The 27,673-nt window shown below is 34.4% G+C and overlaps 4 protein-coding genes across 8 annotated transcripts; 2 read left to right on the top strand and 2 right to left on the bottom strand.

Moving 5' to 3' along the window:
• Positions 1-1,403: 1,403 nt before the first annotated feature.
• On the top strand, positions 1,404-6,523 carry LOC113693867 (nucleotide-sugar uncharacterized transporter 1). 3 transcript variants are annotated; one of them, XM_027212621.2, is made up of 7 exons: positions 1,404-1,703; positions 3,224-3,372; positions 3,470-3,678; positions 3,763-3,856; positions 4,827-4,993; positions 5,487-5,657; positions 5,908-6,523. In XM_027212621.2, exons 1-7 carry the CDS (start codon positions 1,631-1,633, stop codon positions 6,188-6,190), a joined length of 1,146 nt encoding a protein of 381 aa, XP_027068422.2. In that variant the 5' UTR covers positions 1,404-1,630; the 3' UTR covers positions 6,191-6,523. The 3 variants fall into 3 exon arrangements, with proteins under 3 accessions (XP_027068422.2, XP_071911310.1, XP_071911311.1); XM_072055209.1 differs by having other exon boundaries at positions 1,492-1,703; positions 3,224-3,345; XM_072055210.1 differs by lacking the exon at positions 3,224-3,372 and having other exon boundaries at positions 1,514-1,703.
• Positions 6,524-10,069: 3,546 nt separating this feature from the next.
• On the bottom strand, positions 10,070-13,303 carry LOC140010007 (auxin efflux carrier component 2-like). The gene is made up of 6 exons (XM_072056373.1): positions 12,016-13,303; positions 11,670-11,931; positions 11,379-11,464; positions 11,121-11,278; positions 10,675-10,751; positions 10,070-10,521 (listed from the first exon to the last, which is right to left on the bottom strand). The coding sequence occupies exons 1-6, from the start codon at positions 13,223-13,225 to the stop codon at positions 10,455-10,457; spliced, it is 1,860 nt and encodes a 619-aa protein (XP_071912474.1). The 5' UTR covers positions 13,226-13,303; the 3' UTR covers positions 10,070-10,454.
• Positions 13,304-17,546: 4,243 nt separating this feature from the next.
• Positions 17,547-20,652, bottom strand: LOC113709365 (uncharacterized). Of its 3 annotated transcripts, none has more exons than XM_072055207.1 (5): positions 20,342-20,652; positions 19,836-20,267; positions 19,092-19,196; positions 18,679-19,006; positions 17,547-17,832 (listed from the first exon to the last, which is right to left on the bottom strand). In XM_072055207.1, exons 3-4 carry the CDS (start codon positions 19,158-19,160, stop codon positions 18,695-18,697), a joined length of 381 nt encoding a protein of 126 aa, XP_071911308.1. In that variant the 5' UTR covers positions 19,161-19,196; positions 19,836-20,267; positions 20,342-20,652; the 3' UTR covers positions 17,547-17,832; positions 18,679-18,694. The 3 variants fall into 3 exon arrangements, with proteins under 3 accessions (XP_071911308.1, XP_071911309.1, XP_071911307.1); XM_072055208.1 differs by having other exon boundaries at positions 19,836-20,255; XM_072055206.1 differs by having other exon boundaries at positions 19,836-20,252.
• A 2,868-nt stretch (positions 20,653-23,520) lies between these two features.
• LOC113692627 (uncharacterized) lies at positions 23,521-25,935 on the top strand. The gene is made up of 2 exons (XM_072055205.1): positions 23,521-23,657; positions 24,547-25,935. Exon 2 carries the CDS (start codon positions 24,554-24,556, stop codon positions 25,691-25,693), a length of 1,140 nt encoding a protein of 379 aa, XP_071911306.1. The 5' UTR covers positions 23,521-23,657; positions 24,547-24,553; the 3' UTR covers positions 25,694-25,935.
• Positions 25,936-27,673: the final 1,738 nt, after the last annotated feature.

The following is a 27,673-nucleotide window of genomic DNA, read 5'->3' as shown; positions in this document are numbered from 1 at the left end:
AAAACTTTCAAACGCTTTACTGAATAAAATACTTGCTACCCGAAGCTGAAAAATCGAAGGTCAAGATGGGATATGGTCCGGTATTATCTTGAAAAGATAAATTTGGTGGCTTAATGTAGGATGTGATGATAAGCACAAAAGACCTTTCTTTGAGTCAATCAACTATATATTCTTCCTTGGTTCTTATCTATTCTATGATTATCTATGCTTGGAATGGAATCCCCCATATGTGAATGTGTAGGGTAAGGTAAAGTAATCACCAATCAAAAGAACTTGTTTACTTAAATGATGACCCTTTTTTTGTGTTTTTGTGTTTGTTTTGGAGGGAGGAGGGGGGGGGGGGGGGTTAGGGTTTAAATGCTCAAATATGAGGGGCTCCGGCGTTCATCGACATTGGTAATCAAATCTTTCTTTCAAGGTGTAATTTGTTGACTCAGTTCCATGTCTGTCCTCCATTTTGCTGACTCAAAGAACATCAATAATTACCAACTGACCAATTACAAAAAAATGTACATATATATAGACCTAACGTGAGAAAAATCAATTTCACTTCTTTCACTAATGCAGAACATCAAACGAAGAGGTTAGATTCTACTAATTCGCACCAAAGTTAACTCTTAACACCCATTGGGTTACTTATAGGTTTGAAACTCGGTTAAAATATTGTTTGGATATTCCATTTTTTTAAATAATATTTCGTTTGTATCATAAACATATTTTTCAACTCACATTTTTATATTTTCAATCATATTTTTATCTCACATACATCATATTATAAAAAAATATTACAATAATTATTTTAAATAATATTCAGTATCCAAACAGAGTTATCCCTTAAAAAGAAAAGAAAATATCCCTTAAAAGAAAAGAAAAGAAAATGGACGAAATGTACAAGGAACCAGAAATGTGGGTGGTCCACATTGCTTGGAACGAAAGTCCAGTTGGCAGCCCCAAGAGTAGTGTAGAGTTGAAGCCTGTGTGGGTATCAACCATTGTCTGCTTGTAACAAACTACCTTAATTAAACTTAAGCCGCTGACTGCAACTTGGACTCTCAGTCTCCCCCACTACTAGGCAAAGGTAAAGCCGTAAACTACCACTACACTTACACTACACTCCTGACTCCTCACACGCACACACACTGTCTCTCTCTCTCTCTCTCTGAATTTAGTCTGATTTAAGTGTCGGTCGGTGCTGAGTGATGAGGTCCATCTTTCTGTCCCGTGATTTCCTCATTTTTCTCAAATCTAAACTCATCCGTCATCTTTAGTGCGACTTGTACTTCACGCTTCATCTGTTGTACCAATCACTTCCCCCAAATCTCTCCGCCAAATCCTCTCGTCGCTACTCATTTTTCTCTCCAAGCTCTTATCTTTTAGCAGCCCTTTACTTTCAGACGCACACCCTTTTACGCATTTTCAGTTCTTCTTTTCAGCATAGTAGAATATAATCTAGAATGGATGTTTAGTAGTAGTAGTAGTACTATTAGAAGCTACTTTGTATCCTCTCGTTGTTTTTCCCCTTCTTGGTGTATTCCCATCTGAATATAATAATTGTATAACAAGCACCAAAGAAGAAAAGCTCTGAAAAATCGAATGCTGTGAATCTGCATTACATCAGTGGGGGGGAGAAATGCTGGGCTTTCTGATCAGAAAAGATGTCAGAAAAATTCTCAAGCGCAAGGACAGTGACGCTGGTGAAAGAGGTACTCTTCTACTTCACTCCCTTTTCTTTTCCTTTCTTTTGATTTATATATATATATAAATTTTTTTTTGAAGAGATTCTCTGTTTCTGGTTTCTTTTGCTTGCATTTCTGATTGCGAGTATGCAGTCTTTGTCATTTTTCTTTGACTTGACTCTACGGGTTTTTGCCAATATGCTCTGTTTTAGCAAAGATTAGAATGAAAAATTAAAAAATAAAAATCAAAGCTTTCTTCTTTCCTCTTTTCTTCTTTTCTTTTCGCGTTTTTTCAGAAGTTTTGTTTTATATGGGCATTGCAGTTAGCACTTAACATCTACTTACTAATTGGAGAAAAAAAAATTTCTATGATTAAATTAATATGACTGATCTTCAAGAAAATGAGTAAAAGAGCTCCATTTTTTTGGCGTGTTGAAAGTTATGCTGCTTGGTTAATAAGCACGTTAGGAAATGAGTTTGCTTTGAGCGAAGATATTGATTGACTAAAGCAATGTTCATTTAGTAGTATAGTTCGAAGACGAGGCTTCAAAAAGTGAACCAATTTTATGCCATTTTCATCTCTTTTGAGAACCAATTTTATGTCATTTTCATCTCTTAATTAGGAAATAGGTAACTTCAGGTCACAGGATGAATTGTATGAAACGGCTAGTTTTTACTGTATTGAAGTTAGATGAAACCATTCATAGTTTTGGGAATGCAACTATTATAATTTGCTTCATCCATTTGACATGCATATTTAAAAGTTTTTCATCTTCACTTGGTGCTTCATTTTCGTCTGAGATAGTTGCTAGACTTTTGTGTTAGCGGGGTTAATTGTTAACATATGTAACTTTTTCGTTGTTTAAGAAAATACAAGTTTGATCAGGATGGTTGGGTGGGGAGTTTCACTGTCAACATATCGTGTGCTACTCAATTAAGGCCTAGCAACTATTTCAGCATTTTTTTCTGATTTATTTTATTTATTACTTATTTATTATTTATATTTTTCCGTGGTTGAGGTGGGAGGTCTCATTGTCAACATATTGTATGCTACTCAGTAAGAGTGAGTTCTTACTGATGCTGATGCATCACTACTACTAGCTATTTGTGGACTGAAAATGTGAGACATGTAGTTGAAATGGACTTTAAGAACTTGACCCCCTCCTTTTCTGTTTTCGAATCAACTATGTAAATATTATGTGAAGGAATATCTGTTTTCCTTTTTCAGAGAAGAACCTGTTTAGAAATTCTTGTGAAACTTATGTGTTCTTTGGTTGATGCTAGTATTTAGCTGAAATTTGCTTAATCATTCCTGATTTTAGTTCCTAGCTGCAATAAGAACTATGTATACTCTATGCTTTGATAGTTTATCTGTGAAAATTACTCTTAGACCTAAATTCATAGCTGGTCAGAACCATAGTTTCCACAGGGCATCTTTCTAAGCCTCTTTACTAATCCAAAAATTTGCACTTTTGTATGGTTGTTATGAGATTTTTTTTTTGTTGAAAATTTCTCATATAAATGTACATTGATTGCAACATATGTAGGAAGAGCATTGGAGGAAGTGCGATCCTCTTTATTTAGCAAGTTAAGGTCGTTAGGAGGTGGGAAGCGTCAGCAGACATCACTTGGGCCTCCTGTTGCTCTTGCATTTAACTTTTTGGTGTCTGTCAGTATAATTTTGATGAACAAGTTGGTTGGTCAACTCTTCCTCTCCCATGAATCAGATTGATGTACAATTCCAATATATTTTTGGTTATTATTTTTACATTTTTGTCTGATGAATTTTACAGGTGCTTGTTAAAGTTGGATTTAATTATCCAATTTTTCTAAGCTTTATACACTACATATGTAGTTGGTTGATCATGGCTGTTCTGAAGGCCTTATCCATTCTTTCTCTATCTTCACCACCAAAGTCAACTAAATATTCTTCCCTATTGTCTCTTGGTATTGTTATGTCCCTCTCAACTGGTCTTGCAAATGTTAGCTTGAAGTATAATAGGTAAGGTTGCAATATATATTATCTACTTTCTCAGTAATCATGCCTTTCACTTGTTTAAGTCTTAATCAAAATGCATATTTTCAGTGTTGGGTTTTATCAGATGGCTAAGATTGCAGTCACACCAGCAATTGTGTTAGCTGAGTTCATACTCTTCAGCAAAAGGATCTCTTTCTTGAAGGTAGATTCTTGTTGCTATAATGTAGTCCTTCGATAGGACCAAACGTAGTCCTGGGTTCTCTTTCAGGATTTTAGTTTAGAAAAATGCTAATTGTGTGCATTTGAAATGGAGAAGACTAAACAGTTTTTCACTTAGAATGCTGATAAAATGTGAAACAACTAAATTGCTTGTTTAGCAAATGAATTTGTTGAGGCTGGACATTAAAAACCAAGACCTAAAATTTTGAACATGAAAATGTATGACTTTAGAATGTGATGTATTTGCTTCCAAAGGGAATTGAAGATTGCAATGTGTTTACTTGCAATTCTAAAACAGTGATCGAAAGGAAGTTTGAGCTTGCTTTAGATTGATAACTCCTACTTGCAGTTCAACTCTACTTTACGGATATGCATTGTAGAAATATTCTTTTTTCACAAACATAATGATTCAAAAGAACCAAAATGTTGCTGATTGTCATCAGACCATATTTTACTTGTTTGCACGAGTCATTGCTCCCACCTTTGAGGATTCCCTTGGCTAGAGTTATATGTTAATGACCTTTGATGTGCAAGAGTTCATTCATGATGTTTAAGTAACGTCTGCATTTTTTTGGTGAACTTGCAAACAATTTTCCTAGATTCAGTTAAATTAGAGTTTATATCAATTTGCTTTTATCAAGTCCTTTCGTTCTCTCTATGCCTTTTACGTCAATTAAGTAATTTTGAACTTTTTCCTCTGGTTATTTTGATTGCAATTCAGATTTATCTTAATTGTGAGCTTTAACATTCAATTACATTGTGGAGTTTGTCAGCATCATCTCAGTTTTGTTTTGGAGGCACTTGAGATGGCATGTAGCTTTTTCTCACCTTTATTACAAGAAGAAGTTGTAGCCACTTGCATTGGATGCATCATGTGCTCGTACACTTGTATTACCTAGAAAACTTTTTTCCATATCTTTTGCTGAGGTTTTAGTTCTTGATTTTCTCGCCAGGTTCTTGCACTTGCTGTAGTTTCTATTGGCGTTTCTGTTGCAACCGTGACCGATCTTCAATTTCATCTTTTTGGTGCTTGTGTTGCATTGGCGTGGATAATACCTAGTGCAATCAATAAGATACTTTGGTCCAATCTTCAGCAACAGGAGAACTGGACTGCTATGGCGTATGCTACATAATCCTGCTAAATCTCTGTTTAGTCTCTTTTTCTTTTTCTTTGTTTTCTTTGTGTTGAACTTTAGGATTGTTTGTTTCAAGCGGTTATAATTGTTGCTTTTCATCCAAACAAATTAAATTTTCATGAGATTTGGTTTGTCATTAGTGTCCAAAATTTCTCTGTGCAAAAGTAATTACTTGTGAACATCATTGGCCAAAATAATCTTACTTTGCTTTGGTTTTTATTCTGAAGTTGTTAGAAGGTTTCAAGTTCTGTTTCTTCTTTTATTTGTATCACGATCAGCTCTTGAGCTGTAATCATTGTTTGCTGTTACCAAAGAAAAAATTATCATAATCTCTATGTTGAATTGGTTTCTTCATTTCTGTGGCAAAAATTTTCAAAAACCTAGGGCCTTGGAATTTTTTTTTTTAAAAAAATTCTTTGTGTTTGTTCTTCGACAATCTATTATAAGAATATATTTTCAGATAAGATAAATGTGCAGGTTGATGTGGAAGACGACACCTATCACTTTGTTCTTTTTGCTGATGATGATGCCTTCACTTGATCCACCTGGGGTCCTTTCCTTTAATTGGAACTTTCATAATTCTGCAATTATTGGTGGTTCTGCTTTTCTTGGTTTCTTGCTTCAGTGGTCAGGTGCCTTGGCACTTGGGTAAGTGATGCTTATAGTTTTGATTTTACTTCTGCAAACTCCTCCTACAATTTGACTGCTTTAGCTGACACAGTTTAAGGCGACGATAAAACTTTTATCAGGCTTTAGCTGTTAAAATTTCTTATTAGATTTGTTGTTTGGCTTTGGCTTTAGCTTTGGTTGAAAAAACAAAAACATGTGGTTTACTTGTTTGGACATATGTGTTATTTGTGACTAATTGTGCGTTCTTCCTCTCCCAACGCTAACACAGGGCTACTTCTGCAACCACCCATGTGGTCCTTGGACAGTTCAAAACATGTGTTATTCTTCTTGGTGGCTTCCTCATATTTGGCTCTAACCCAGGACTTACTAGTATTTTGGGAGCAATGTTTGCTCTTGGGGGTATGTCTTTCTACACATACCTTAATTTACATTCCCAGCAACAATCAGTGATAACGTCTTCCAGACAGTCTTCATTCTTGTTACCAAAATCTAAGCTGAGCAAAGAAAACGGAGATGGCCATGAGGAAACCTATGGCGAGGAACATGTCTAAACCTGTATACTAACCAGAAGAGATTTAGCAAACCCTGGAGATGATTTTTTTTTTCCCTCTATACAAACATGGAGCCCTACACATTATCAGGAGTAGAATTGCCTTGTTATTTTTTTTTTTCTTTTGACAGCTAACCATGTAATACCCTTATTTCATTGGACAGCATGCAATGGTTGTCATATGGGGAAGCCTCTCGGGAGGGTGGTTTGTATATGCTCTTTGATTACTTCAAAGGATCACAATATGTGTACATGTAGCTTTGAGGCCTTCTTGGACTAAATTACAACATTTTCTTTCCCTTTCTTTTCTTAAATCTTAATTGTATTTGAGTCCTGTTGTGACGGTCTTGATTTTGCAACGATTTCTGCCATGTTTGAAACCGCATAAACTTGAGGTGTGTTTTCCAAGTAGGATGGGCTCAATTACTTGGGCCATTCGCGTATCCTAACCAATGATTGGTGGTGCACCTCATTTCTGAAGAGAAACTGATGGTGACTGATAACATCTTCCATGAATCATTGTCTGATTCAAAGGATATTGTTGGTATGCTTTTGTTTCGAATTATTCTGTTGGCTAGATATTATCATGCTTAAATTTTATGATGATAACGAGACCATGTTATGTCTTTTGCTGGTGATAGTCGATGTCAAGTTCATGGCAGTTAATTAATCACTTTCACTATCAATCACTGCCTTGGAAGCGGGAGATGGTACTACTTTTTTCTGTCTCCTCTGACAAGCAGTAGTGCCTGTATTGCCAACCTGATCCAGACAGATCGACAATGATCAGAACTGGTGAGTTGACGGTGGGAAAAGTAAAAAAGTTTCAAGTACCATAAAAAGGCACCGAACCAGAAGATCACTTGCATTTGCTGTCAATAGTTGCATATTGTCCTCTGCCGGGACTAGAGCAAGTCTTGTTCATTTTCCCAGAGATGGCAGGAAATCAAAGAAAATCCACATATGCACTTCTGCAACTATCTGCTAACTAACTGCATTATCTATTTATTTATTTATTTATAAAAAAAAAGTGAGCCTGAGTGAATAAAAAAAAGAACAACCAGCATTCTCTTGTCGGCTGTCCACGTGAGGCTGTGAAGTTTGCGTTACAACAATAACACAAAACCATATAGATCCCTTTTTTTTTTTCTTTGTTTGAGGTTCAATATATCACAACTTAGACTCCAATAAAATACACCTGCTTTAATTACTTGCATTAACTGAAGTGAATTTTTGGGGTTGTGCAACGGTTCATTTCCGCGTTTCTTGAAATCTGCTGGAGAAGAAGAATGTGCTGGCCTCCTCAATTTTGGATCAATCTATGAGGAAGTAGGAACACTAGCACATGTACTGTTTCCAGCCACTGAGGTTAACGGTAAGAATTCGGATAAGTTATAATTTGAAGCTCATTCATTGCTTAGTTTTATTTTTCTTCTTAAACCCATCATTAGTTTTCTTAAAAGCGTAATGTTACACTTAATGATTCAATTGTACGATCAGATTACAACCCTAATCTGCTAGCTAGAAAAACATTAGAATTAGGTCAAGCACCACCACACAAAGCAAAGATAACGCAAATGCTCTTTTAAATTTCAATAGACAGTCTTAATTCTTAGGTTTTGTATTTAAAGCATCTGCTTTAGCTTCAAATCCCATTTCCAGAATATGCTGGCAACTTTAGAATAGAATAAAAATTCAAAAAAGTAAAAGTACTTCTGTTTCAACAACTCCTACGTTTGAGAGAATTAAGAATACATAAGCTTGTGAATGAGTTGAGTAGAGCATTTACTATTTAGCCGGTGTAAATGCATAGGCACGACCGCCTAGGTTTGACCTTTCAATGTGCACGTAATAACTTAGGCCGAAGGGATAATTTCATAAACTTCCCCTGAGGTTTATGACAGTTGTACTGAGCTTTTCTATAGTTTGAAAAGTTATACTTACCTCCCTTGATTTATAGTTTAATTAACAAAACCTTAAAATAATATTGACTTGGTCAATTTTTTAAATAAATACCCAAAAATGTGCTTGTGTAATGAGTTTTAATTTATTTCCCTATACAGTTATAAGATTATTTTGTATAATTATAAGGAAAAGTTGCCAAATTTTCATGTCCATATCTACTATTTGATAAACAGCTATAATAATAATTTTATTACTATGATATGATACTTTTGATGGTATTTTATTATTGATTTGGATTTATAAGATAGAAAAGAAAATGTTGAAATAATTCGTTTAGAATTTATGAATTTTTGGAGTAGTGAAATTATCATAATTTAGTAGTGCTTTTGGGCCATTTTTTGATTTATTGTTAATTTTAATACCAAAAAATAGAAAACATAGATCATAAAAAACATTGGATTACATATAAAATTAACTCGTCAAAAAAATCACTAGTTCAATATTTGATTATATAAAAATTAGAGGAAATAGTGATAGTTCTACAGTTTTATTGGCAAAAAATTTAAAAAAAAAAGGAAAAAGAATGAAATTATCCCTAGGCCAAAAGCATGCAACTGAAATTTGTACGGTGGGAATTCTGTTTTCTTTTCGATCTCTTCCTTTTCCTCCTGTCAAATCAGGGTCTTGTTTTCTAAATGTTTATGCGCCTTTTGATCTTTTAGTTTGTATGTTGTAGTCATGGAAAGGTAAACATTATTAATCTTCCTTCTATATTACTATATCAACGGAATTCAAAGACCTAAATTAGCTAGCAACTGAACATACTGATGGTTGTTTATCAAGATATCGTGCGCTAAACGGTGATGGATGCCTTCAATATATTTGCAGTGAATTCGAGAAATTGCTTGCCAGAGTTCTTGTTCGGTTGTCACAAAAGAACAACTTGGAATGATAGAGATATTGTGAAGGGAAATCTGTGGAGAATGGTTTAATCCAATCTTGTTAATACATGTACGTAGACTAGCATTTTACACCAGCAGTGTAAATGCAAATGACCTAGCTAGGGAAAAGTTAACTCTGAAAGAAATATTCATATCAAATTCTAATGGTCGTCATCTGCCCTCGTTCTTTGACTGCATCATACCGTCAAGTCCAACATATTATGATTTACATAGATCTGATCAGGCTGGTGAGGTGTACTAAATTAAATGATTCCACTTACTTTTGAGTTCTTGAAAATGGAACCAAGTAAAATGGAATCTTGAGCATAGATTTGAAGGAGTGTTCCAAGTCCAACAACTAGACAAAGAAAACATGCATGTCTGAACAAATTGACATTTTGCGTCCGAATGAGAACAATTAAGAACAAAATGACTTTGGAGGGTTAGATTCATAACTCTTAAACCCCAGTTTCCTAATCACTGACGCACATGACAAACCATTAAATTAGATCAAGAGACATCACAATCTACAACGAGCATTTCAAAATCAAAAGGTGAGTTTTGAGCAAGCATTGAAGGCAGTCTCATCTATTCCCTATTTAAGCATTCACATGAATTGAACTTAATTAGCTGGTGTACCAAGCCAAGATTGCCGGAATAAAAAATGTTTCTACTGTTAAATTTCATCCTTAAAAAATTCGGATGCAGTACAATTATTTGGAACTCTTTGAAGTATCTTCAACTCAAACCCACCTCGTTTGACTTTTTTAGGGTATCAAATCTAGTAATTGACAAAAGAAAAAGGGCGCAAACACCTTTGTTTAAGGTGTGTTGAGTTTTTTTACATCAGGTTGTATATATATGTTGGAACTGTGTATTGTGATTGGGATACTGAGTTACAAACTTATAACACAAGTCGATCACATGCAAATCAGTTTGACGTAAATAACAAATTTTTATGCTATACGGAAATGGAGATTCTGTATCTGTACTAAGGATAAGATTAGGTTGAAGAAATGGTGATTGGCCGCGTCGAAAATTGACAGAGTTCTAAGCATGCATTCCATATTGATAATAAGCAGTAAATTATACAACAGTAGTTCTAAGCATTCCATCTAGACATACTACATTGATACTTTCTGCCTAACTAGCAACCTAACTTAGTCAATTAAAGTAAAAAGAAGAATAGATTAGGAGTAGAAGAGGAGGACCCTTTGGAGCTGTGAAGAACTACTTAAAAATGAAGCAATTTCTATAACGTATTCCAGAGTAACATGCAGGCAGGCAGGCAGCATATAGTTTCCAAGTCACGCACTGAATCCAATGGCATATTTTATAACCGTAGGATAGTTGATTCACAAAGGCTGTCTTGGATTTATCGATACAAAATCTTTTTCCTTTTCTGCATTCTGAAAAAACTCATAGCCCAAGAAGCACATAGTAGAGTATTGTGATGGGTAAAGCAACCAGCATTCCAAAGATAACCCTGCAAAAGATTTCAATCTTCTAATTACTACTTGTAGCAATTTACTTAATATATTGTTTTTATTGTTTTGGTGTGTGATTCACATTTCAACTATGCATGTAAATGGATGAGCTAATCAATTTGTACGTAAAAGTTGACTAGGGAAAAACTTACGCTGTGCTCAAAATGTCTGGATGGACATTGTATTCTTTTGCAAATACGAAGGGAACGATGCCTTGGGGAAGAGCAGCCTGCAAAGTCAAGAAAATCAAAGTTGAGTTGGAGATTCAGCCTAATCTCCAACCTAAGTAATCATCATGGAAATGATGTTCACATAGGAAGCATTACGTGATAAAGAAATGATAATGACCAACCGGGCACATGAGATACTCACTGTTAAGCTATGGTTGTTGGGAATATCCAAATTAAGAATGCATCGTTGCATGAAAAATGAAATCCAAAAAAAAAAAAAGAAAAGGCAAAGACAACTAGATGAATATTTGAAGAGCTAGACAATTTTTCAAATTCATCTTTATTGATCAAAAGAAAATGGTACGGTTATTTTGATTGGTCTTGCAATGAAGTTCTGGCATTTTAGTGTCATGAAAAGTGTAAATCACCTGGACAATAGCCACATGTAAAAGAACTCCGCGGAGACCAATGGCGATAGATGTTGCTGCCATTACTGCTGGCCCAGTTAAGAACCTAACTGCCATTGAAAATGTGGCCACGGATTTTCCACAGGCTATGATTTTGGGTTGCAAAGCCATGAATAAGCCTTCAATTTCAAGAAATAAGTAGCTTAGTTATCAGCTTTGTATGCAAGACATGATACTGTAGATACTAGAGAACTTCTTAGAGTGATCAAAGTGAAATACCTAGACTGAACATAGCCATTCCAAGGCCAGCATCAGAAAGGATGGATATTGATCCCTTAACAATTGCAGGCATTTGAATGTTCCACCTGTCCAATAAAATCACCAGTTTAAGTATACAGTAAAGCACTTTAGCATCAAGAATAGGTGTAACATTTTACAAGTTTCCTAGTCTACAAAAGTTGTAAACACATGTAGAGAAAAAAATATATACACACGCACCAAAAAAAAAAAAAAAGGCAATAGCAAAAACATAATGCAACAGAGTAAAAAAAGGGTGAGAAAAATGGAAACCTGAATGAAATGAGAGACCATATGAGGCCAAGAAGACTTGAATAGGTGTTGGGATTCCTGATGAGCTTTCGCCAAACCATGATGAGTATCAGTCTAGTCATGACCGTTGCAGGAGGCATCTGATGCTTTTTAGCCTCAGCTACATCATCGAAATCTATTTTCTTGTGGCACGAGAAAGGAGAAGCATTTGCTGGAAACTTTGAAGCATCCTCAATCTCAATCTCTCTATCCCCATTGGTTTTCCCTGCTGGACTTCCAATTCCTATCAAAATATGCATGAACGCATTTTAGTTAACACAAAGCACTGCAAGTTTTATTTTTCAAAGATCAATAATTTCTGGTATACCTCTTGAAGCAGCAACATCCTCTTGAAGCTTAGTAGGATCAATGGCCCCTATGTCTGTTGAATTATCTCCATTAACTGCATTTTTGGTATGTGCTTCAGATACAGGAGAGGCACTGGAGCTCCAAACAAACATGTGAAGCTCTTTGTTGGGCATTGCAGCACTGCCACTTTCCTTTCTCTTAGGTCCACTGGCAGGCCCTGAAAACATTGGGTTTGGAGGAGGATATGAAGCTAATCCATTATTGAACAGCTCTCCGCTCATGCTTCTTCCTCCCTTCTTCTTCCCAATCTTCATCATCTCCTCTTCAAAATTTGATGTCCTTGGTGTAGGACCCTTAGAGGAATGCAATGAAAATACTTCCCCACCAAAACTATTTGTATAACCAGGTTTAGGACTCGCACTCCCAGCCTTGCTTGAAAACATAGCATAGAAATCTGTCTGATTAAAACTCGAAGCCCTCGGGGTTGGCTCCCTTGAAGATTGAACAGAATAAATCTCCACTCCAGTCAGGTTTGATGCTCTGGGAGTGATGGCTGATGAATGTAGTCCTTTATTGAATGAAGATATCATGGAAGCCGAGGTTGATCTCCTAACCACCACATGTAGCTTTCCATCATCACCAATCTCAGCATCTGCCTGCAAAGGCTCTCGACCGTTTAAAGAAATAACATCCGACTCAACGCGAAAAGAGGTGATGGAAGCTGCAGTTTCAGGAAATTGCTCAGAGATGAGAAGCTTTGCTCCTCTATATTCAAACATGACCAGCATAAGAGTGTACCAAATAACACTCTGCATAACCACAATTTGAACCATTAGGTTCCCTGAGAAATCTCCATACATGGCTCGAAGGAGAGGGATTCCCATGACAAGAGTGTTTGGGAGAGATGAAAGGGAAAAAAGAGTGATCATCCATTCCAAGCTTCCATTTTTGGTAAAGGCCTGCCATACGAAAAGGGCTCCAAGAATTACGACTTTTTGCAACGAATCAGCAGCAATAAAATGGTAATTCATTGCATAAATATCATTTGAGGAGATGAAATGGAATCCCAGTAATGGAACGGCAAAAACAGCAACAAAACGGTTGATGCCTGAACATTGATCAGGGGTAAAGATTTTCCACCACCTAACTGAGCCATAGGCCAGAATCATAGCAACATATAGTGGTACTATGGCTGCAAGAACATCATAAATATCTTTTCCAGTTATCATTGTAGCTAACACTATCTGTAAGATAGAGAGAAAAGAGGAGCTGGTTTTATGAGTATGAAACAAACTCTTTTGGCCTTATTCCTTGCGAGGAAATGATATGAGAACTAAGGGATGTCATATATATATATATGAAAGTGGTAAAGAAATTCCACATTTTCTGATAATTATCTATACTATATTAAAAGCACCAATATGATTTAGTGATTTAATTTTTTTTTTCGAGAATGCCCTTTGTTAGAAATATTAATGACTTGCTTCTATTTACAAACATAACTATAATTCCGAGTAATGTTGAGGGCTATTCCCGTAATACCAACCTTTAAGTTACGATTTAGAAGTAAAGTTTCTCATGGAACAAAAATTGATTTGGAAAGGTTATAGATTTTATTTTTTTGTATAAAGTTTACTTGAAAAATATCCCCATTAAAATTTAATGACCATTTAAGAAATTGGACATTAGTTAGTCAAATTCATAAAAATTTTGACTAACTTCATGTATATTTATAAATTCATTGTCTTATTTCATAGCATCACATTAAATAAGTTGTATAATCCCTTAGTACATAAGATAGTCATACAAAGAATATAGACACGACTAAATTTAGTTCAAGTCCCTTAGATCATATTCTGTTACCGATTCCAAAAAATATGAGAGAACGGACATTGCGGACACATATTTATTATAGATTAATATTAATAGAATAAGAGACCCTTAGTAATTACATTACATTCCCAAGGTCATTTTCTGTTCTTGTTTTAACAGCCACTCATGCAGTGCTAGCTTTTAAATTTTATCTAAGAAAATAAACAATTGAAGCAAATTTCCATATTGAATAAAATCTTATGAATATATTTCAAAAATTAGTGAAGAACAAGAAAGAATCTTTAGTTGAATAATTTGGAAACTAAACATGAATTCGAAAACTAAATTTATGAAACAGAACAAAAAGAACAAAAAATGACGAAAATGAAAGACAAATTAAACGAATCAAAAGAAAGTAAGATTCTCTGTTGTTTTAATAACAGTTTAGACAAAGGGAAGCTAAAGGATCTTGGATGTTGGGAATTTTTCTCCCAATGTAACGTGCATTAAAATCATACAAGTATCCAACTAAATTATTGAGGACCCCATGGTTTCTACTTCCCGGTGACAGTTTCTAACATTTTTTTCGTTTATTTTGCATGTCGTTGTGACCTTTATTCACGATAATACTAATTTTGAACTTGTATTTAGGAAGATGAAATGCTTTCTTACCAAATAAAATTTTATTGGAAAATAGTTTTAAGGAATAATTTTTTAGAAATTCATAAAACAAAAAGGGAAAATGACCTGTTTCATCCCTCATATTTCGCAAAAATATTTTTTTCGTTCCTCACTTTTAAAATGAAGCAAATTCGTCCCTAACATTTAAAAATTAAAGCTATTACATCCCTGAACCTAATTTTCAATCTGAATCAAACTGTCCAATAACCCAGTAATAAATTTCGAAAATAGCATTGATAGATAATTCGGTCAACTTCATCATATTCACATGACATTTATTAAACCAAAAAAAATAAAAATTATAACATAAAAGGCCATTCTTTGTCTTGGAATAGTAGAGTTTTTTTTTTTTTTTTGATAAATCTTTTCATGCACCGTTAGTATATCCGCTTGCGAATCTAGATGTGTATCATAAATATAAAATTTGGTGTTTAAATTAAAATTAAAATGATATGGAGGTGCATAAAACCGTCAGTGTATACAATCATAATGTAAAAAAAATTAATCTTTCTTTTTTATGTTATAATTTTTTATTTTTTATTTTTAGGTTCATTAAATTTCACATGAATATCAAGTTGAGTTAACCAAGTGATCTACCAATTACACCCCCAAAATTTATAATCAGGTTGATTGGTGGTTTGATTCAGATTGAAATTTGGGTTCAGAGATGTAATAATTTCAGTTTTTAAATGTCAAGGACGAAATTGCTTCAGTTTAAAAGTAAGGGACGAAAAGAATATTTTTGTGAAATGTGAAGGTTGAAACCGATCATTTTTCCAACAAAAAAAATAAAGATATTCTTTTTGGCTATTATGACTGTCAAAAATAAAAATAATGGAAGTCGTAGCGTTAAGGTGAGACTATCCGGCAGCAGTAAGATAAAGGGCAAAAGCCCAACCCTTAGGGTCTGTTTGTTTCGCCGTAAAATATTTTCCGGAAAAAGATTTTTCTAACTTCCAGTGTTTGGTGAGATTTAAAGCAATGAAAATATTTTCACAGGTAAAATGATTTCCTCCCGCCAACGGAAAACAACTTCCATTGAGATATTACTGAAGTTGTTTTCCTTGACTTAAAGGCTCGTCCTTCAATGAGCTAAGTACTCTTCAGATTAGGAGAAATAAGAGCGAAGGATAAATAAAGTGCTTGTAGATGAGATATCTCTAGAAGGTTCGCCATTGAACACATCACCTTTCCTCCCTCTTCTTATCTCGTCCCTTCGTCTTCTCTTGCTCCATCTCTGATAATTCTTCCCAAACTCAAATCCAAGAAACCCAAACACTTGTAGGAAATCGACACATGTACACTTTGTAAGGGTCTGTACAATGAATAAGTTTTTTGATTCTGGAGCTGAAATCTTGATTTATATTCTTATATAGGATTCTCTGTATTTAGGTTCTTCTCCCTTTTATCACTTTTTATTTTCTAAAGCTGAACATTTTCGCTTTCATTTTTCTTTGGACATCTTTGGTTTCAATTTTTTTTATTTTCCCTGCTTTTTCAAAGGAACAACATAATGACATGATATTATACCAATATAGAATACTGTTTGGCTAGGTTTTCTTGACTTTTAACTCTTCTTTCCCAGCCCTAGTGCAATAATGAAAAATGAACCAAAAAATGTGTTTAGTTCATTTCACAAAAGATGTTGCCTCTAGTGCAGAGGTTATCAAATTTTTTCTAGTATCACTAATTTGAAACAACAAAGAAAATGTTGCAGCATCCAATTTGATAAAAAAGACCCTTCACCCCTTAATGATTTTTTTTTAAAGAAAGATGAAAAGCCAATTCATTAGCTTCATTAATAATTCCATTTAAGAATTCATGGTGTAATATGAATAAATATTTTATAAAAATGATAATATGATTATAATGGATAGAAACTAAAAATAACTTGTAATGAAATGAATGTTTTGAGAGTAGAAAAACATTTGCAACCTATCAACATACATATTAGAAATTTTTTCACTAAATAACCAAACACTGGAAAATTATGGGGAATGAAGTAATTTTCCAAGAAAATGACTTCGATGGAAAATATTTTCCCTAGGAAAACATTTTCAGCCCAACCAAACGAACCCCTAGTTAGCCACCAAGAGATGGAAATGAGAGGGAAAAAAAATTTATTTTTTTTTGGCAAAGTACTTATTTTGTATCTTAGTTAATGGATTTTTTAAAAGTAATTAAGACCCCTTTATCTTGAGAATAATTCTATTTTATGTGATTAATTTTTTGTCATTTGATTGATATACTGAGTGATCAGGAGAGGACTTTAAAGTTTTTTTTCCTTACCGTCAAACTCATGTTTAGAATCTTTTGTGTCAAATAAAAACATTATCATATCCTCGTAAATACTATATATTGTTCAGCTAAGGCAAGTGATTGTTTTTCTGACACTTGACAGCGTCATTCACAAGATCGATTCACTTTCCTATCGGGAGCAAACTCCATCAGGAAAGTGCTTTACCGACCGTAAAGATTAGGTTGATCCAACTCAATTAACAAGTCATAATCCCGAGGATTAAAAGCCATTTGACCCTACAAAAAGCCCAATCCACACTACAAGAAAATTGCGTTTCTGTGACAGGCGAAAGTCGTCACTAAAAATTCAGAAGTTGTCACAAAAAAAAGCTTGTGACGACTTTTACTACTGTCACAGAGCTGTCACTAGTTCTATGTCACAAAAGGGGGTCCATGTGACGACTATTGTAAGTCGTCACAAACGATTTCGCTTTTGTGATGACTCTTGTCGTCACTCATTGTTGTACATTGTGTGACGACTTTTATTGTCACTAAACTGGCTAAATTCTTGTCATAGTCAACCCTTGGAGTTGTCACATTATGCTTCCGTTCAGTGACGACTTTTATTGTCATTGTTTTCCATCCATAAAAAGTGACGACTTTCTAGTGTCACTAGTAAAACTTGTTGGCAGTGACAACTTTTTTATTGTCATTTATTTTTTTGTAAAAAGCAATAAGCTAATGTTAATTACGCAACATAGCTACCAACAATCACAAAACGTTCATTGAGTAGCAAGGAGAAAAAAAAGCCAACCTACGAAAAGAAAACCAACATTCATTTCCAATAGAAGATCAACCGAAATACATATATATATAAATGTTGCCTCAAATGAGTCATAAACCATGCACCATCCAAAATAAGCCATTCAGTTACAATACTAGTGATTTCCCATCCACAATAGAGAGTAGTAAAGTTCTATACAAAAATATGAGCACGATTCCCATCTAGAACAAAACATGAGCACGATAGGCCTTGTAGTCTTCAATTCAAAAACCATCTTCACAGCAATGACTGGCTTCTTCTTCTTGGGAATCGTGTTAGAACCTACACGTTACCAAAATTGAAGCAATGAGCACTGGTGTTAAAACTGGAACTATACTTCTAGATAGGCACCATATTATAAAAACTAATGTACACTGTTCAAATGACACTAACCAAAGAAAAGGTCATCGCCATCTAAAATGCCTTGACAGTACGTTATGGCTAGATTAGTGTTATACCATCAATTCTGGTTTGACATCCTTGAATAGGCTTGACGAGTAAGAAGGAAGACAAAATATAACAGTTCAGGAAAGAGACTACGAGATGACAACATCAGAGGGCTGACCGATGAAATTAAACTAATACAAACAACAAGAAGTTTGGACTTAGCAGAATCATCTTAAGTCAGCAGGATCGTGTAGTAAAAGAGTGAAAGAAAAAAGAATTTAAGGCTGTGGAACACAAAATGGAAAACCAGGAGGCTTCCGTCCAATAAAGGCCTGAAAAGTATCAAGAAAATTATTTATTTAAGAATCATGACACAATCAAATGTTTCTTCTCGTATCAGGCATAGAGGATGGGGCTACAAGTACATAGCCCAACGGCCAACATGCAGCTAAAACCTAAAACTTAAACTAAAAAAGTCAATAAATCAAATATGAAAAAAAAAAGAAGCAAATCACGTTGAACAGATCACACGTATCTTTAAGAGTTATTAACCAACCAAATTGAAAATTAAAGTGTTACATGAACCAATTCTTACAAGACACACTGAAATTGATTTAGGGGTGCAAAGTTTATAACTATGAAGAGCAAACAATTGTATTAAAAATGAATCTCTATTTTGTAGAACCAGAATTCATTTCCCTCAATTGTAATAACTATGAAGAGCAAACAATTTATTTATACCTGACACAAAAGTTGCTTATTTGCGCAAGTCTTTCAGCTGGTTAGCTAACTCATCATATAGGCTTCTTGTTTCTGTTTGTTGCTGTTGCAAGGTCTTAATCAACTCTTGCTGAGCAGTGAATTGTTGAGTTACTTCTGCAGCTCGTTTTTCTGCTTCATCTGCTCTTTTTCGGCTGTCCTCAATCTCATGCCTCCAGCGTTCTACCTCAGCAGCTTGCTTCTTGGTTGCACTACGACCGCGGATGTGTCCAGGTACGTAACCAAGTTCTTGCTCGCATATTTCCTTGCTAGTCATTGAAGTTGTAGCCTGCAATTCCCTCATTTTGTCCTAGGCAAGTAAAAAATATGATCATTATGTAGCTGGAATGGATGTCAATAATTTAAAAATCCATTATCCAAGTGAAACAGCTCACCAAGGTCTCTTTTGCTTTGTCATTTACCAGCCCCCCTGACTTCTTTGACTTTCGACTTAACTCAAACATGTCTATCTCTGAAAGCTCGACATCTTCTTTCCTTTTCTGTCCAAATTTTCAATTTTTTCATTTTCAGTCATATGACAAAAAGTAACAAGAAGTTAAATCTGCAAATGTGTGCAATTCAATAGGAAAGCTCAGATTGAATTGAAGCCTGTGGCATTTGTCAGATTACAAATTTCTCAGATAGCAGACGTGGCATATGAAATTGAGGGAGCTACAAATCAACGTATATAGCTTTAGTATACAACCAGAGCTAATGCTAGAGTCATCCAATTTCCAAGACAAAGCCTCTCAAGACTCTGTTTTCTACCATGAAAAATTAGCTATCATGTTCGGACAAACACTGAACTAGCCGAATGTTCCTTTTTCTCACACGCAAAACGCAAGCAAAATCATCTTCAAGTAGAACTCTCAACTGGGCATTTCATCGAACAGGTCAGGGGTATAAAGAATTTCGCCAATCCTTTGCTCAATTTGAAGTTAATCAGCCCCAAAATTTACAGCATCCCAATCAAATTTCTCACACAACAGAAATTATAGCCCCACATGAATACATAGACGTCAGAAAAGGATAAAAGTTTTACTAAAAAGAAGAAAGGAAGAGAAAATCAGGTCAATACCTCTCATTTTCACCCATCCGCTAACAAAATTAAAGAGAGGAATGGAGAAAGGGAACCTTACCAAGCTTTTGCGGTGAGGACTTGCAGGTGGTGGTGGTGGATTCTGGTGGCAGCAGCGGCAACAGCAACTCCTTGCTGATTCCTTCGATTCTTGGTTTTTCTTTGCTCTGTTTTCTTGTCGAAGCTCTTCCCTTTTTCCACCCCTCTTTTTTCAATTTTTCTTCCGTCTACTCTCTGGCTCTCTCTCTCTCTTTTTGCTCTGTTTTCTTTTTCCTTTCTCCAAACCTCCTCCCTTTTTCCGTTCAGCCGAAGACCTCCTCTCCTTTTTTTCTTTCATCCAACCAAATTAATGCAGTCAAAATATGTTCGCATTTCATAGCTCCTCAAAGAAAGCCGGTTCTGACCATCCCTAACACTGTTAATACTCCAGATCGCAAGTGTTTCGGATGCGATTTGGCCAAGAGTATTATCTTCCCCACTGCTAATTAACAATCTAATTCATAAATTAGTCTTTACAATAGAAGGCTGAGCAGCTTTTGAAAGCAAAAAAAAAAAAAAAACACATACCGCACAATTAGCTGAAAAGGGGGTCGGAGAAAAGTCTAAACTAAAGTCGCGGAACGACGAGGGGGCTTGGAAGTGTTCTGACTTCGCTTCTTCGGCGAGCTTGACCTGAAGATTGGCACTCGTCAATGGTGCTTTAGAGGAGCATTTTGCGGAAGCAGAAGGTGTTAGAGGTCCAGAGTTTTTCGGTGTTCACCATAGGAAGGAAAGATTGAGAATGAAATTTGTCTTTAAGCCTAGTTTGGGAGATGAGATTTGAGCAGAAAAGAAAAGAAGGGAAGAGAAATGTAGCATTTCCCACGTTTGACAGTTTTAACTGAAATAGAAAGGAAGAGAATCTGACAGATTTGGAAGGAAAAAGAGGCTGCTACAGTTTAAAAAAATTTCCAGCCCAAATCGGGCGGAAAGTAGAGAAAAGCTAAGGAAAGGCTGCAAAAAATTTTTAGATTACCCATTCTATCCTTAAAAAGCTATTGAATGAAATATTTATTGACCAATGTATCCAAAATCACCTCCTTTCTTTCGTAAACTCCCAAACAACACTAAAATCTCTTCTTTTCTTTTCTTATCCTTTCTTTTCTCTTATAACTTAACCTTTCTCTTCTTTTCTTTTCTATCCTCAACTCACAAACTAGCTATTAGTGTTGGAAGAGAGAAGCGGCGAGACTTTTGTTTGTCTGTGAACAACCAAAAACGACGTCTTTTTGTAGAGATTTCAGCCACAAGCTTCGCGCCTCTTTCAGATTTCAGACTGGCGCTCTTTTTTTTTGGCATCTAAACACGTCTTTGAGATTCCAGGATTCACGCCTTTAGCTTCATACATCTTTTTTCTTTTTTTTTTTCCCTGGTAAAATTTTTTTTTTCAGGTTTCTTTTTTCATACTTAATCTCTTTTTTTTTTTCTTAATCTCATCTATAAATATCAAATAAATTATTTGATATTGGTTTCTTTTTTGTGCATGTATATATATGTGTGCTTGTTTGTGTCTATATACATCTTTTTGGGTTTGGACAACTCAATATACAAATTATTTATGAAATTACCTTACAATAAAACTTACACAATAAAATATGTTTCAAAAATTTAACATGCATAGAATTGCTTATATACAGTATAGCACTTCTTACTCATGCTTATCATACTCTTTGTCTATTACTTAGTTTTTATAATAAATTAAAAGAAACATGTAATCAAATATTCTGTTAAATGTGTTACAACTCTCAATCTTATTGCACGACAGATATTTTACTGAATAATTTTAATTTCGTATATACCCATTCCATATGAAAATAATTATTACTTATGATGTATTACACGTTATACTAATCTTTCACAATGCTAACATTAGACTACAAATTATATTCAATTACACTTTTTCAAATTATTTCAGTTATTGATTTTTGGGGGTTGTTATAAGTAATAATAAACAATTCATGAAAAAAATTTTATGCTCAGACATGTCTATTATGTCAACTTAGCAAAAATTACAAATATCTAAAACTAGTTTGTTATTATATCATTTGCATTTTGCTAATACGTAATGAATAGGGGCTAAATTATAAAATTAGGGTGTCATATCTTCTGTGCTTTTGCTCATATAAAAGAATTGGGGGCTAAATAATAAAATTAGGGTGTCATAGTAGAATTAGTGAAATTTGATGAAAATACTATAGAATTGCTTATATACATTATAGCACTTCTTACTCATGCTATCCTACTCTTTGTCTCTTACTTAGTTTTTATAATAAATTAAAAGAAACATGTAATCAAATATTCTGTTAAATGTGTTACAACTCTCAATCTTATTGCACGACAGATATTTTACTGAATAATTTTAATTTCGTATATACCCATTCCATATGAAAATAATTATTACTTATGATGTATTACACGTTATACTAATCTTTCACAGTGCTAACATTAGACTACAAATTATATTCAATTACACTTTTTCAAATTATTTCAGTTATTGATTTTTGGGGGTTGTTATAAGTAATAATAAACAATTCATGAAAAAAATTTTATGCTCAGACATGTCTATTATGTCAACTTAGCAAAAATTACAAATATCTAAAACTAGTTTGTTATTATATCATTTGCATTTTGCTAATACGTAATGAATAGGGGCTAAATTATAAAATTAGGGTGTCATATCTTCTGTGCTTTTGCTCATATAAAAGAATTGGGGGCTAAATAATAAAATTAGGGTGTCATAGTAGAATTAGTGAAATTTGATGAAAATACTATAGAATTGCTTATATACATTATAGCACTTCTTACTCATGCTATCCTACTCTTTGTCTCTTAGTTAGTTTTTATAATAAATTAAAAGAAACATGTAATCAAATATTCTGTTAAATGTGTTACAACTCTCAATCTTATTGCACGACAGATATTTTACTGAATAATTTTAATTTCGTATATACCCATTCCATATGAAAATAATTATTACTTATGATGTATTACACGTTATACTAATCTTTCACAGTGCTAACATTAGACTACAAATTATATTCAATTACACTTTTCCAAATTATTTCAGTTATTGATTTTTGGGGGTTGTTATAAGTAATAATAAACAATTCATGAAAAAATTTTTATGCTCAGACATGTCTATTATGTCAACTTAGCAAAAATTACAAATATCTAAAAATAGTTTGTTATTATATCATTTGCATTTTGTTAATACATAATGAATAGGGGCTAAATTATAAAATTAGGGTGTCATATCTTCGGTGATTTTGCTAATATAAAAGAATTGGGGGCTAAAAAATAAAATTAGGGTGTCATAGTAGAATTAGTGAAAGTTGATGAAAATACTGTAGTATACAGTGATGCAAAACGTTGTCACAAAATTGGAACCAGGTAGACTTTCAATGACAACAAGTTATGTTGTCACTGTAGAGAGAGCGTTTGTGACGACTTTACTTGAGTTGTCATAAAATCATTTCCCGCGGCATCAAATGAGATGCGCGCCAACTATTTCGTGACGAGTTGAGAATGACAACTTCCAATGTTGTCACTGATTATACTTGTGCTGTACTCATCTGTGATGACACCTAATGTCGTCACTGAATTAGGTTATCTGTGACAAGATTTTTGTTGTCACATAAATTTTTGTCACTGAAAAACATATTTCTTGTAGTGCCAGAAAAAGGAGAAGGAGCCCAACACATTACCATAAACTTTAGGCGGTGGGCGAGGGTCCTTGTGGCAGACGGCTTATAAAAACATGTCAGTCCGAGGAAGGGGAAATTTAGGAATTCAAAGCTGCAATAGAAATCAGCGTTTTTTCCGCACTCAACCGCTTCTGCAAGAGGTATCTTCAGATCTATCTATTGTCTTCCATCGATTCAAACTAGTAATCGAAGCACTCGATATGTATGCAAGTGATATAAAAAAAAAATTATTTAGCTGTGAACTTTCATTATTTGACAACAAAATTTAGTAGTAGTAAATTAAAAGAGTTAATACAACAAAATATCATGAAAATCAAACAAAAAATTTAAATCAAACAATTATCTGTAATCAGTTGTGTTTTAAACATGGATTTCATTGGTTATGTATGTTAGTGGTTGAGTTGAAGTGATTGGTGGTGAAGAGTTAAAAAAAAATCTAAAAAAGTGAAAACAATGAGTTTGTTTGGAAAGGAGTTTATTTAGATGATTTATTTGAGATAATTATTAAGCACTTTTAGCACTTTTTATGATGTGATGTATGTGAGATAAGAAGGTGATTACGAAGATAAAAGTTGATTGAAATTTGTGAAGTAGATTTTTTTATTTCGAAGCTTTCTAATCCAAACACACCCAATTTGCTTCCGCTTTAGCTTTATTATTGTAAAGATATCTGCTAACAAACTTCTGATATTCCTGTTTGTTATTTCGTTGTGCATAGTTTTTTATTTTTTTTCGTTTTATTTGTTTGTTCTTTCGTTGACAGTTACTCTTGCATTTTGCCTTTTTCCCTTTGTCGAGCTCTTTCAAGCAAAGTAGATTTCTTTTTTTTTTTTGTGGTTATTTTTATGTAATTTTTCATTTTGAAATCTGATCTGGTCTGATGGAGTAGATGAATAAGCAATTGTTTAATGGTTACTCTTTTCTGTTCCTCCATTTGATAGTTTTCGTTGCAATTTTATGTCCTTTTTCTATGCATAGCTTGTTGAGTTGAAGATGATATATCAATGAATATGTATATTATTTTGTCAGGCTAAACATGAGTGTACAAGAAGCTGATATGCTATCTTCCCAACCCATACCAAAGAGGCAAAAATTCGAACCTGACAAGCATCTCTTCGTGTGTTTCCGGCCCGTTGTATTTCCTCTCAATCCAATGTGGTATGCTGTGAAGTCTGTTTCATTATCGCATTTGTCTGGCGGTTCATCTGAGCACGACAATCGGCTCCAGGATGTGGTTGAATGGAGTGACACGACCTTACCTCATGCTATGGGCTTTTGTTGTGCAGAAGGTATTCTCTATGGTGTTGGTGGTGAAATTTTTGGCGAGGACAGTATTGACCAAAATTCTTTGGTCCGAGAGTTGAGGTTCACGCATCTCCCTCTTGGAGGAAAAAGTTATCTGCATTCTGGTATAAGAAGCTCAATGAAATGGGGGAAGATTTTGCCCATTGTAGTAGAAATTGGTGGTCTTATCTATGCCCTCTCTCGGCCCCCAATCTTAGATTATGGACGACGTGAAACAGTCTTTGAGGTTTATGATCCTTCAAAAAATGAATGGACTGGTCTAGATGGCCCCCCTTTCTTGAGTCCATTTACTTTTGGTGCTTTCCCTTATTCATACGTGGTTATTGATAAGAAATTCTGTGTTTCAAATCGGGCTGGCTCGTGTGCTTTTGACACTGAAAATCGGACATGGGAAGCTTGCAATTTATTTGCTGGTTTCTATGATAGTGATATTATGAGCTCTGAAGAAAAGTACTTTTTCATGGAAAGCCATGAAGATTATAAGTACTTTTTAGGTGGTGATATTGGTCCTCCATTTCCATTTGTTGAAGATGCCATCTTCTATGAGGATTTCTTGTTGTGCAACGTGCCTTATTTCAACCCCCCTGTAGTCGCTCTTGAGATTGTTGATGGGAAAGTTGCCAGAAGGCTGACCTTGTTGAACGGCATACGGCCCCGTGCTAATTCTCATTTTGTTGATCTAGGAGGAGGTGACTTTTGTCTTGTTTCCCAAGCAGTTGAACGGGACGAATGCCCGGAAGAGCTGACAGTTGTCAAGTTTAAGGTTTGGAAAGGTGAAGATGGAGGCTTGGGATGTGCAGATGTGATGGAATCCACTCTTAAATTTAGTGCCCCAGGTCTGTGCGAGACCATCTATGTGTTCGCAATGTGAGACAGAAAAAGTTTTTTAAGACTTGGGTGAACCTATTTAGCTACAGTCATCGCAATTAAGGTAGATATTCAGAGCATATGCAGCTGAGGATTTGAAAATCTTTGGAGCATTCGTGTGTTCTTTTTGTAAATTAGATGCTGGCGCCCGTGCACGAATTTTATCGCTTCTATGCCCGTGAAGGGGGATTATCTGTAGTGAACTTCTTGATGTTTATTACTAATTATTGGGTTTTATTGATATCAGCTTAATGGTCTTCCTGCAAAATGGTCAAGGTTGTTGTTTGCAAAGGGTAATCAAGGATTGGATTTGCTAATTTTCTTGATCCATCATCTCTGAGCATGTGACACATGTTTTCTTTTCTAAAACCATTGATTTGAACTTCAAATGCTGTTTGATGAATCAACAGGAGAATAATTACCAAAAGCAAGCATTTCATCCTTTCCGTCTCTCCTGGATTTCCCAAGTAAAAGTTTTCAATACTCCATTGGAAGATCAATGTTCATGAAAAAAGGAGCTAATAATTACAGAAAAGGAGGAGAGAATTTTGAGTTGGACTGGATCAACGAATCAAAAAAAAAAAAAAATGTTAACGCAAACCATGCATTCATTATCTCTTAAAGGCATTTAAAATGTAGTGGAAGTGGGCTTATAGCTAACTTTTAATTTCTAGGGAAAAATTTTTTGAACTCAAAGACCATCCTTTGGTAGATATGGGATGACCTTTTTTTCCTTTTCCATTAAGATTGTTAAGATCTCAGTCAAATTCTTGGAGCCAAAACAATGGCAAAGAAGGAAGGAATTAGTTCTTGATATAAGCTCCAAGCTAGCCAAGTAAATTGTATCCGACAATTTTCATTCAACTAGAATTTTATTTTTCACAAACCGTGTTGACAAAATAAAAATCAAAAGGCACCTGGTACACTTTTATTCCTTCAAATTCGTAATAAAAACTTCTAATTGTTGATTGTTTTGGTATAAGAAAAGATTGAAGCTAACCTTTAAATATCCTTAATTTTGGGCCAAATAATGTGGAGCCAAAAAGATGCAGTTTCACTACCTTTAAGTAACAAATAAATCAATTAGTTGAAAGCAATAAGAGAATTTGGCAGTTTTACGTAATTAATAAAAATTAAACATCTAGTGTATTTCTTTGTACGTAAAATACTAGAAAGCATATGTGCTTTGCCCTGGAACTGTTGGCAGCGTCGATGAGCCGCACATCCCGATGGCTTACGATCCTATGTATCATGTATGCATGTTTTACGAGATTACATTCCTTTCATTTTGTTTTTTTAATGATCTATGGTTTGTTTTTTTCTGATCGACATATCCACATTAATCAAGCGCTATATAATTTATTTCCTTAGAGCCCTAGTTGCCGCCTGCATAAATTGTTTTTTGCTATTGTGTGTTTCTGTTGTTTAGGCCTCATCGTCTTTGACGTTTTGGGTTGAATGAACTCTATTATATCTAACTCGTATATTATGGAATCGTTTATTTAATTATTTGTTAACAGAAAAACTAAATTTAACAACTTTCAAACAGATTACAATAATTACTACATGAATTTGAAGTTTTTAAAAACAGGAGAACAAAAGGCAAATAAAGTCCTGAAAACAAAATTATATACATACACACACATATAACTTTTTTGCTATAAATTTACGGTCGCAACTTCTCTACAACAAAGGGAGAATCAATGTGAGATTAATTGTTGGTAATAGTTTGTAATCAGAAAGTTCAAATTCATTGTCCTACATTGAAAGATGATAGAGTGCTCATTGTCTATATATGTTCTTGTCTTCTTTCCTTAACAAATTTGTTTCAAATATTAGTTTAGAGGGAAATTTTGGTAGGAAAGTTATGCCAATTTATGCACCAGTGGTCAAAATTACATCTATAAGAGTATTATTAGCATTGGCTTCGATGATTGATTTGTGTGGACATGGATGTAAAAACGACTTTTTTAAACGGTGACTT

This window comes from Coffea arabica, chromosome 6e, assembly GCF_036785885.1.
Source record: "Coffea arabica cultivar ET-39 chromosome 6e, Coffea Arabica ET-39 HiFi, whole genome shotgun sequence".
In the NCBI taxonomy this organism is placed as follows: domain Eukaryota; kingdom Viridiplantae; phylum Streptophyta; class Magnoliopsida; order Gentianales; family Rubiaceae; genus Coffea; species Coffea arabica.
This window is presented reverse-complemented; position numbering and strand designations above follow the sequence as displayed.

Excerpts from the sequence above, each read along its gene's own strand:
- LOC113693867 (XM_027212621.2), top strand. The coding sequence starts at position 1,631 with ATGCTGGGCTTTCTGATCAGAAAAGATGTCAGAAAAATTCTCAAGCGC. Across the intron at positions 1,704-3,223 it reads CAGTGACGCTGGTGAAAGAG|GAAGAGCATTGGAGGAAGTG; the intron begins GTACTCTTCTAC and ends CAACATATGTAG. Across the intron at positions 3,857-4,826 it reads AAAGGATCTCTTTCTTGAAG|GTTCTTGCACTTGCTGTAGT; the intron begins GTAGATTCTTGT and ends TTTTCTCGCCAG.
- LOC140010007 (XM_072056373.1), bottom strand. The coding sequence starts at position 13,225 with ATGATAACTGGAAAAGATATTTATGATGTTCTTGCAGCCATAGTACCA. Across the intron at positions 11,932-12,015 it reads GGATGTTGCTGCTTCAAGAG|GAATTGGAAGTCCAGCAGGG; the intron begins GTATACCAGAAA and ends ATATTTTGATAG. Across the intron at positions 11,279-11,378 it reads AATGGCTATGTTCAGTCTAG|GCTTATTCATGGCTTTGCAA; the intron begins GTATTTCACTTT and ends TTGAAATTGAAG.
- LOC113709365 (XM_072055207.1), bottom strand. The coding sequence starts at position 19,160 with ATGTTTGAGTTAAGTCGAAAGTCAAAGAAGTCAGGGGGGCTGGTAAAT. Across the intron at positions 19,007-19,091 it reads ACAAAGCAAAAGAGACCTTG|GACAAAATGAGGGAATTGCA; the intron begins GTGAGCTGTTTC and ends TTACTTGCCTAG.
- LOC113692627 (XM_072055205.1), top strand. The coding sequence starts at position 24,554 with ATGAGTGTACAAGAAGCTGATATGCTATCTTCCCAACCCATACCAAAG.